A 10,880-nucleotide genomic window follows, 5' to 3' on the forward strand; every position below is an offset into this window, starting at 1 on the left:
TTGGTAAAGCAAAAATAAGTGTTAAATAGATATCACCTCCTGTCTGAAGTAGCATTGATACAAATCGAACCTTTCACATTTCATATCTGCAGACGCAATATAAAACTAGCAAAGGTTAAGAACGTTCAGAGCCAAAAAAAAAAAGTGAATATGATCTGCAGGTCACGTTATCTGAAAAGGCTGCTACGGTTCTGTTCTCTCTCAAATTGACAATAACAGTTTTCCCAATTCTTTCAACTTAAAATTAGTCTCCGGGATGATGCACGAGCAAGTAGAAAACACTTGTGTGCGTCATCCAATGTGATAGGGAAATAGCTTGACGAAGCTAGCAAAGGATCTATAATCACCTTAAATCAGAAGCAGAGTAACTGCCAGCTTGATCACCTGAAGCATAATGATTGTAACCTCCGCCACCACCCCTGCCACCTCTTCCCCTATAGTTATTATAGTTCCTCTGTTGATAATTACCAGATTGGTCATAGTATTGGTTGCGACCATTCTGGTAGGACCCTCCTCTGCCACGTCCTCCACGACCATTGGAATATCCACGATGGTCACCCACACTCCCACCACGGTTACCCCTGTAATTCTGATTCTGGTAAGATCTCCGGGGAACAGATTGTTGCTCATTGAAATCTGCATCCTTCATATTGTCAACGCCTTCAACCTCAAACACGACTTCTTCTGGTTCAGCAGGTTGATTGATATCCTGTCCCCCCTGCAAAGTGTATAAAAAGGGTAGACATAATGTAATATACAGTGGATGCAACCACTAAACTATGGGTCTGTTTGGAAAGCCACTTGGTAATTGGAATAGATGTAATTACTAGGGTAGTAATTACCAGCCTAATAATTACACATGTCCTGTTTGGATGCCACCGTGTAATTATACATGTTCTGATTGGATGCACAATTGCAATCATAAAATTATAATAAATTTTTTAAAATAAAAATTAATTATTTAAAATTTATACTAGACAAATAAGAAACTATATAAATGACATTAAATTAAATATTTACGATATATATTCTTTTTTGAAAATATATTAATTAATAAACATATTTTCTGTAACTAATATTATGAAAAAATAATTGATTTATATTTTTTCAAATTAATATATTTCAATTGAATTGATCGTAACAACTAAAAATATTAAGTTTCTACGAACATCGTGAAATGCATGTTTGATAAAAAGAATAATATATAAATAAAATGTCATAAATTATTAAATGTTTGACAAAAATATAATCTATCAAGTCTAATTAAAAAATGACGTGCAATGTAAATTCAATATTACTAAAACAAATGAAACTGAAAATATAACATAGGTTGTAAATTCAAAACAAAAAATTTAACATAATACTCTTATAACAAATTTCAACATAGCAATAAATATGATTTATTTTTATTTCTTAATAAAGAAAATGTAAGTTTATAACCTTACTTAACAATAAATTATATTTTAATTTAAAAATTAGAATACTAATAAAATTATGCTAATGAGAAAATAAGCATGGCATAAAGAAATAGATAGTATGAGAAAATTACATAGAATCACGTAAAGTAAGGTTAAGAACAAGAAGAAAATGAAATATAATAATATAAAATAAAAAATAAACTTTTACAAATTTTTAGAATAATAAAAATAAAAAAAGAACTTAAAATAATAGAAGTAAAAAAATTAAAACAAAAAAATAAAAATAGAAATAAAAAAAAAAGAAATTAAAAAGTAATCAGGTGGTAATTACACCATGTAATTACCAGCAATTCACAGTCTCTGCCTGTGAATTGTAGAGTGTAATTACCCCTGCCAATTACACCAATTACTTGCTGACCAAGTAATTACCTGTCCTTCCAAACGGGACAAGACAGTGTAATTACACCAATTACACCAAATCCAATTACCAGGGTGTCCTTCCAAACAGGCCCTATAGAAAATTCTCTTAGAAAGGACAAGAATACCTGCTGCAGTTCGATATTATTGCTGATGTGAATGTCATTAGTTTCAATTGCTTGAGAACTTACAGCTTCTTCCTGAAAAAATAATGATGTTCACAGCTAAATGATAATATGAAGGAAAGTTACTGTATGGTCCACTAAACAACAATGATACAAGACTAGACAGAGAAGTACACAGACAAACTTCGATGCATTTTTGACCATGTAAATGCACACAAGGATAGCCCTTTCCAAAGACTAGTAAATTTGAAGCACATAGTCTAATGAGAAAACAGGGTTACACACTTCCAATTCCCAAAGCCGTGACTACATTGAAACACACGTAGATGGGAAAGGGTTCTCATATTTTATTTTAAGCTACTGTAAGTTAAAATTTACTACAGCTACAAATTAAGGACCCCACCTAGTGGGATTTCACTGGGTATGTTGTTGTTGTTGTACAAATTAAGGATAAAAGACTACGTTAAATGTTCTTTTTACAAAATTCTTGCTCTCACCAACCAGTATGTAGCTGGACCTGCGCACATAGTTTTCAGACTTGAAGCAAAGAGGATGCTAATAAGTTCTTTCACAAAATTATGCTCATACTCGACCAGTATGTAACTGGGTCTGCGAAAAAACCTTTCAAACACGAAGAAGCAGGGCATAAAGACAAATATGCAAGTTCATTTTTTACCAGGTTTTCAAGCCTCTTCAGATTCGACTTATTAGCAATATCAATCAATCAACCAACTATGCCTCAATCTAAAACTACTTGGTTTATTGGATGAATCCTCTCCATCTAATCCACTCTTTTAGAGCACATTTCATTTCAATACTAAACAAGTCTTTCAAGGCAATTAGGGGTTGTCTAAAACTGGAGCTGCTCTTTCACATGTAATTCCTCCCCTATAAGAGTCTAACTAGATGAAAAGAAAATTAGACCATTGCCAACGCAAGTATACAACAACTAAGCATCATCTTAACCAATTGGTGTAGTCTATATGGACCATTTACTTCCACTAAGCTCTGTTATTTGCTGTTATTTGGCAAGTGTTGTATCAACATCTAAGTATAATGGCATTTTCCATGCCTATCAGATTATCCATTGATACTTCATCTGATCACCTAGTTAAACTCTAAGATCAACTACTTTCATCAATCATTTCATGCATGACTCCAAGATCAACTACTTTCAACAACCATTTTAGGTTTTGGTCTTTTGCAAGTTGAAAAGCACAAAATCTCATTTTAGTTCCCGCGCAATCCTAAGCATAAAAAAATATAGAAACTAGCAAAGGTTACTCTTCTTACCCCATTCCACCATAATACTATGGCACACTTCCTTATTACCAAAAATGAAAAGTTTCAACCAGCCCCATGGATCTCGGAAAAAGGACTTGGGCTACTACCACTTCTATATGAAATGTATAAAGTAAAAGGCAACAAATACATACTTTTTCTTTTGATGAAGCTAATATACCAGGTAACTGGGAAAAATCCACAGAACCACTCTATTTTCAATCAAATGAAAGTCTTATTCGACAATTTCAAAGAAAAAACATTGTTCAGAACACAAAATGCAGATTAAGCATTCTCACATGCACATTGCATAGAGAACCGATCACAAAGAACAAAGATAGATGCCAGGAATTTACCAAACTGAGCATCCAGTGACTGGCACTTCGGCTCCTCCTTTTCAAAAGGAACCCCACTCCACCCTCAAATATTATTAGGTTGAATTGGAACTATTATTAGCACTACATTGTGCCATTGACTTTCTTATCTTCGGATTTACATTTAGATATAAGCATTTTCCTGAAATTTATCCACGCAGCCAGGTAATAAGGTTTGTCGTTACTTATCTGTTGGATAGCTTAACAATGTGAACCTCAATCCTTCTAACCCTCCACAGCCGTGGACCCCAGTGGACTTCACCTTCAAGGAGTTTTTAATATATAACGCAAACTCAAATTTTTTCCCATTTCCAACAATTTACTACAAGCCTACTCTGGTTAAGGTTGGGCCATTGGGGTGCCAGAACGCACATCAGCTAAACTTTTAAGTGCATCACAAGAACAAAATGATGTGGAACTGGAACAAAGGACATGGAAAATTGTAAGTCTTATTCACTTTAGAACCAACACATACTGAACAAGGCATATTCTAAGTCGCTAACAAGGCTACATGAGTCTTAATAAAATCACAAGTGACTTGCAAAGAAGAAACTTGTACCCATCTCCGATTCTGATATTGAGAATTTCCTAGAATATATAGAATACTTGGTTTTGTAGAAATATTAGCATTTTTATTTATGTTCCAGAAGACGGTAAGTTCTAGCCAAGAACTTCGCCAAAGACTCTTCAGTAGAAATAGCAAAATTAAGGAGAATATAATACTCTTGGATGAATTCCTAAGAAACTTTTTTTTTCAAAATTACTCGTCCAAAAAATTAACAAGTCCAAAGGGATGTATTTCTTAATGACATGCATAGCAAGTTAAAATCATTTCTTTATTTAGAGAACGAAATTAAAGTTGCGTCTTTAACACGAATCCTCTCTAATTCTACCATCCAAAATTCCCTGAATTGTGTAGTTATTACTTTACACACTATCTCAATCTGCTAAATTCCACCTACTTTCTTAAGCTTGCATGTTGAATATGTGCCCACAATTGAAGTCATGTAACATTAGCACAGCCTTCCATTCTCCGACTGATGGACAGTCGGACGACAACTGTATGTTATTTAGAACAGCATTTATAGCAAATAGCAAGGAAAATTGCATGCAATTTATTAGTATCACTCTTAAGGACCTCCATCTAAGACCACATAAGAAAGCACACAAGGACCAATGTATAAGAAATTATGAGCTCTTTAAGACGCAATAAATAACAAGGAAAACACATATTATTGTTACAGAAAAATAAAATAAGGCAAACCTCTTAGGTGAATATCCCTCCCCAAAACAATGGGAGAAATACACCCCCATTACCTAACCTAGAGAACATGACATGTGCAAAGTCTTACAAGTTAAAAAACCAACACGCCAAACCAGAACATCTTGTTCCTTCAAAGGAGTGAGGAATGGAGGCTTCTGCTTTTGAAGTACCATAGAAGTGAATTGCAAGGTAAAACACCAACTTAAGCAGAAGCTTCAACAACAAATAGTCTGGAGAGGGTGGTGTGTATGTATCCTTACCCCTTCCTTGTGAGGGTAGAGAGGTTGTTTTCGATAGACCCCCAGCTCAAGTAAAGCAATTCAAAAACAATATGAAAAGGAAATACAGTAGTAAAAAAGCCAAGTAGAAAATAATGAAGAAAGAACAGTAGCAACAATAAATAATATGGTAACCAAACCAAAGGACCAGAGCGAAGCGAAGCAGAAGCTTCACAGGGCCTTAACATTACCTCAACAATTACATTAACTATACAGCAATTGCAAACAATGGACATAACAGAATGATCAATGAGTTAAACTTTACCATTCAGCCATAAAAATATAGAAACAAGCAAATTCCATGCGCATCCAACAATCAATCAGATTTCAGTATTTCACACAAGTTTGCAATATGTTTTCAGACCTTACATATAGTAATTAGACTATAGACGCTTTACTTAAATAAGCATTTACCTTCTGCTCATACTGCACACTTGGGGCGTCCACTTGCAAGGGTACATCAACAGTCACAGCCTCCACATGCTCTTCTACTGGCACTGAATAAGACCCATATTTACCAGCAGCTGCCTCCACTTTAACAGGGTCTGTGGTAAAATATAGTGAAGCAATGATCCTATCGAGCTTTGATCTCAGCCCGGCATCTGCAAATTTGGGACATAACCAGCTTTAATCACCCCAGACCCCAATAATTTGACATATCTAGCTAAAAATGCATTTTTTTGTACAACAACAGCTAAACCTCATTACAACCTAGTTAGGGTTAGATACATGAATCTTCTATATCCATTCCCTGACAATTAAAAAAAATGCAAATGCCCTGATGATAACAATGACCACAACAACTAAACCTCGATCCAAACTAGTGGGCACACTATTTACATATGCTATATCAACTCCTGGCAAAGTAAAAAACAGTTTTTTTTATCGGGAGAAAGAAAATTATACTCACAAGTAGTATCGGAATTGGGTTCAATGGGCTGCTCGGACTTCGAAAGCCATAGCTTTGCATGCTCAATACATTTCTGAAGAGAGTGCTTGTGTGACAAGGGAGAGTTAACAGGCCGTGAAACAAGCAACCCACTAAGCATTGAAATCAAATCCAAATCTCTCTCCCCTAACAGATCCATCACGTCCGTTGATTCATCATCCGGCATACAATCGTAGCTCAAACAACAGGCTCTCTCCATAGTCCTCGTCAACATCGTAGGTGTAAAATCACTCTGCAATGACTTCACATCAAACATACTACCAAAGTACAATAGATTAAGTAAATCCTCAACCTCCAAAACACCCTCGCGTGCAGGTTCTCCCTTGTTAGTAGAATCAATAGCCGTATCAAGGGCGGATTCTGCCGGAGAAACTTGGCGTTGTTCAGTGGAGAGGTTGATTTCTTCAACCACAGCGGCAGCGAGTGGTTGACGAAGCTTCTCGAGCTCATCAATGGCAGCAATAACAGCGGATTTGGAACGGAGAGTTTCTTCTTGTTCCTTGTTGAGAGTTTTTCCTTTCGTGCGGGATTCTTCCATTTGGAGAATGCGGCTGTGTTTCTTGCGAAGAGCACGGAGACGCTTGTTGATCACACTCAGGACTGGTCCATCGGAGAGTTCTGACACCGGTGTAGATGCCATTGCTGGTTCGCCGGGGATGACGGAGAAATGAGGAGTACGCCGCCGTGGACGGCGGTGGATGACAAGGGTTTTGGAGGGTCTGTAGAGCGAAGAGACGGAAGAATTGAGGCTGCGGAGTGGATTACCTTTCCCAATTTATAAATGAAAAAAGTAATATTTTTGTTAAAAGTATATTTTACTAATATATTATTGCAAGGGACGTTTGATAATCGAATAAGAGTTATTCATATATTAATTTGTTTTATAATTTATATGATATTTAATTAATAAATTGGAAATAGGTTATTTATTGACTATTTAAAAATTAGTGTAATTAATATAGATATAAATTACAAGGAAATTTATATATTATTTAATGCAAAATAAAAAATGAAATAATTCTTACCTAATGAATGTTTACATGAAATAGTGCATAGATTCACACATATTAGTTGGGAAAATTATTTATTAGATAAAATATTTATTCAAATTGGATTCAACCCAATATGTTTACTCTTATTGGACCAATGACTCAAACTATTTATGCGACTGTGCTTTTGTTATATTCACCGAGTCATTGTTTCTTTATCCTTGATGGCATACATTAAGGGGTCGTTTGATAGAGTGTATTAGAAAAAATAATGCATGTATTAGCCTTGTGTATTACTAGTACCTTGTTTGGTACCCTTTTTCAACCTATGTATAACTAATGCTTGTATTAGTTATATACTCTATTGTGTATTAAGGAGTGCATTGCTAATACCATAGATTTCTATGTATTAACAATGCAATGGTTTTAATGCATGCATTAATATGATAAAAGACCCACTTACCTCTCAAAACCTTTTTTACATCTTTTCCACCATAAAAGTCAAGGGTATCTTTGTAAATAATTTTTTTAATGCCAAACATACTATTTTTAATGCATCAAACCAAACAATGCATTAAAATAATCTATGTATAATTAATGCAAGCATGACTAATACATGCATTGCTAATGCAAACATTACTAATACACTTTATTTAGCATTATTCTTATACACTCTACCAAACGACCCCTTAATAGTTAAAAACATAGTATGGAAGTAAAAGGTTGTCACTTGTAAATAGTTTCTCTTTTTAAATACATGTGTTCTTTTCCTTAATTAATTCCTACATTATTAATACTTGTACATTAAATAGCTACCAAACAACCCATAAGTGTATATTTATTTACTTTGGTAGATACGTTAGAGTTAATTACTTTGGAACTAAGTTAGCTCTTATTCATGGTATATTTTGAAGAAATAATAATCTTTTTTAAGCCTATTATTCCCTAGAATGGATCTTTGTCAAACAAGTAATGACAGATCTAAATTTCATTTTCTATTTTGCATTAAATAACATATAAATTTTCTTATAATTTATACCTATATAAATTACACTGATTTTTAAAGAGAAAAGACATAAAATCACCATTGTATAGTTTCAAAGTTTTAAGCTGGAGCCTCACGTCACGGAACGAATGTTTTGTTTTCAAATCAGCTTCGAAGAATGGCCGGGAATCGTCTTCCTAAAAAGAAGAGTCCTCGTTTGAAAAAATAAAGTTTTTAATTCCTTAGATAATCAAATCAAGTTTCAAGCCGGTCAGGTCAATCGTTTCAAAGGAAGAAAATAAAGGCTGAAATCAAGATGAATGCCGACTAAAGTTGTCTCGTATTTACATAAAGACACATTAACTTTAGCAGTGTCCTATCACCCCACAAAATTTTTTAATATCTTTGTAAATGAGTCATTTTGACCCATTTCCTCGTCTGAGTTGTTACCACGCACATGAGGCGTGTCATGCAGTGTTTTCACCGCCATTAACCAGTTTAAAAGTGTCACGTGTCATTTTCTTTCTTTATTATTAATTATTTAATCACTTTATATCATCTTCCCCAACTTTAAACCCAAAATAGCCGTTGGTAGCCCTAATTTTTTGATTTCCTATTTTTTTTTCATAGCAAGATCAACGTTGGTGCTCTCTGTTTGACGAATTCATCATCTTCCCCAAGAAAATAAGGTAGTAATTCGTTTTATCGTTTAATTTCCAGTAGAAAGCGTTAATTTGAAGTTTTTTATGATTTAATTTCTTCTTAATTTTGTGATTAGGTTTCGACTGAAAATGTCAAATGAAATGTTGAATCGTATTTGTAATGATGAGAATGATCCAATATTGCGAGTGAAATTGCGATGCAAACATGGTGACTTACTATCAATGCAAACTTCATGGTCGGAACATAATCCAACTCGAAGATTTTGGTCTTGTCCACACTATCGTGTATGTTTCCTAATTCTTTTCCGGAGATCTTTTACTTATGTATTTTTCTTTAATTTATTTTTTGCGTATTTTAGGAGGATGCGTGCAACTTCTTTAGATGGAGGGATCGTGAAGATTGATATACGATCTGAGTATGCTATTTCGAGATTGGCAAAGAGAATTAAGGAGTTGGAAAAAGCATTGACATGCTATGAAAGTCGTGTTGAAAGTAACCAAGTCGTGATGAGGGAGAAAAAGAAGAGCAAATGTTGTAACTTGAAGCTAATTGTCTTGATCGCTATTGTGTGTTTTCTTTTTTTAAGTCTAACCAAGAATGTGAAGGATGGAAGTTGTAGGTGTGTGCAACCAAAATTTTCATAGACATCTTTAGTTACTTTCAACTTTTTGAAGTTGTAGGTGTGTGTAACTAGAAGCTAATTGTCTTGATCTTGCTAGTTGTAGGTGTGAGTAACTTGACGGATGGAAGTTGTTGAATGCTCAAGTTTTTGTTGGTCTTTGCTGTCAAACAAATTATGATTTGAACAAGTTGTTAATGTATTTGGTTGTCTATATTATTGTGGTAACCATTTGAGAAACTTCAAAAATATGTTCAACTACAAATAAAAGGGGAACAAAAAAACTGATCAAAAAGAGGATTTCATTGCAACATAATCATTCAAGTTTTGTTTGGTTACACGCAAAATTGAGTTTGATTCCAACCAAAAACAACACCAAAATATACATAATTAAAATTTATTTGTCAAAATGAACAAGACAACATCAAAATGTGCTACTTCCATGGCACAAGAGTCTTCCAACTTGAACTTGTTTGGCTTTGGCTATTAGCAGTAGCTGCAAACCTAGTTTGGATAACCTTTTCAACCCTCATTCTTTCTAGGTTGCTACCGGTAATAGTTGTCTTCCCCTCCATTTGAATCCACGTACTGGTGTGTAGCCAATATCACCAGTAACAAAATTAGCCCTCTCTGTCACTCTTGTACCAGTATTGATGACTCTTCTACTTGGCAATCTAGGCTGCTTAGTCAAATAAATACACATTCAAATCAAAAGATATTTAGGCATGCATTGACAATTGTAAACTTACATTGAGAGCTTGGTATATGCCAACACCTATCATTCTTGGCCTTTTAAAAGGTCTTGTTTGTCCTCCACTGGTGTCCTCATGTTCTACTGGTCTCTTCCCTCTTTCTAGGCCTCTTCCACTGCAGGTTGCTTTAGAACTAGTTTGACTATGTTGAGTCATTCATCTTCCTCTACCTAGCCCTTCATTCACATTTCTTTCTTGAGGCATTCCTCTTCATCTATTTGTTCCTGCTCATCTACCTCTACCTTTACCTCTCCCTCTACCATTTACAGTCTGTACTTTGAAACCAAAATATTAAATCATATTTATATTGTCTATAAATGATAGAATAATTAGATATATTACCTTTGTGTTTGTAGCAGTTTTTGTGCCTCTTCCTCTACCAATTTCATTATTTGTGGTGGCATATGAAGAAGCTCTAGGTGATTGAGTTGAACTACTACCCCTTGTTGTTGCCTCCTGCTGCTTTTTTAGTAGCCTGTATATTGATATATCAATACATATACATGTACATATAACTTACATTTGAAAGTAACAAATAAAAGTACCTATGTCTGATAAGATGGTTCAGCTGACTGACTTGGACCAGTACCTCTTGCCTGAGAAGTGGTTCAGTTGATTGATTTGGACCAACTTGGTTTCTTGTAGGACATCCTCTTTTATTGTGTCCTTGTGTACCACATTTGCTACAAGTCATAACAACACCTCTTTTGATAAGCTTTCCAGTTTTTCTGCTTTCATTTGCTTCCTTTCCTCTAACCTTACTTGG

At 34.6% G+C, this 10,880-nt stretch overlaps 1 protein-coding gene and 1 pseudogene across 1 annotated transcript; both read right to left on the reverse strand.

Annotated features, from left to right (window-relative positions):
• On the reverse strand, positions 1-6,864 carry LOC125810537 (uncharacterized). The gene is made up of 4 exons (XM_049490016.1): positions 6,068-6,864; positions 5,572-5,759; positions 1,964-2,035; positions 1-718 (listed from the first exon to the last, which is right to left on the reverse strand). Exons 1-4 carry the CDS (start codon positions 6,744-6,746, stop codon positions 344-346), a joined length of 1,314 nt encoding a protein of 437 aa, XP_049345973.1. The 5' UTR covers positions 6,747-6,864; the 3' UTR covers positions 1-343.
• A 2,932-nt stretch (positions 6,865-9,796) lies between these two features.
• LOC125810600 (uncharacterized) lies at positions 9,797-10,318 on the reverse strand (annotated as a pseudogene).
• Between the last annotated feature and the right edge of the window lie 562 nt (positions 10,319-10,880).

Source organism: Solanum verrucosum, unplaced genomic scaffold, assembly GCF_900185275.1.
Source record: "Solanum verrucosum unplaced genomic scaffold, falcon-dt-bn FXZP01000057.1, whole genome shotgun sequence".
Lineage (NCBI taxonomy): Eukaryota > Viridiplantae > Streptophyta > Magnoliopsida > Solanales > Solanaceae > Solanum > Solanum verrucosum.

Bases quoted from the DNA above. Each gene is read 5' to 3' on its own strand.
- LOC125810537 (XM_049490016.1), bottom strand. From the start codon at position 6,746: ATGGCATCTACACCGGTGTCAGAACTCTCCGATGGACCAGTCCTGAGT. The intron at 5,760-6,067 runs GTGAGTATAATT...CCAAATTTGCAG, and splicing joins ACCCAATTCCGATACTACTT to ATGCCGGGCTGAGATCAAAG. The intron at 2,036-5,571 runs GTAAATGCTTAT...TTATTTTTTCAG, and splicing joins GTGTGCAGTATGAGCAGAAG to GAAGAAGCTGTAAGTTCTCA.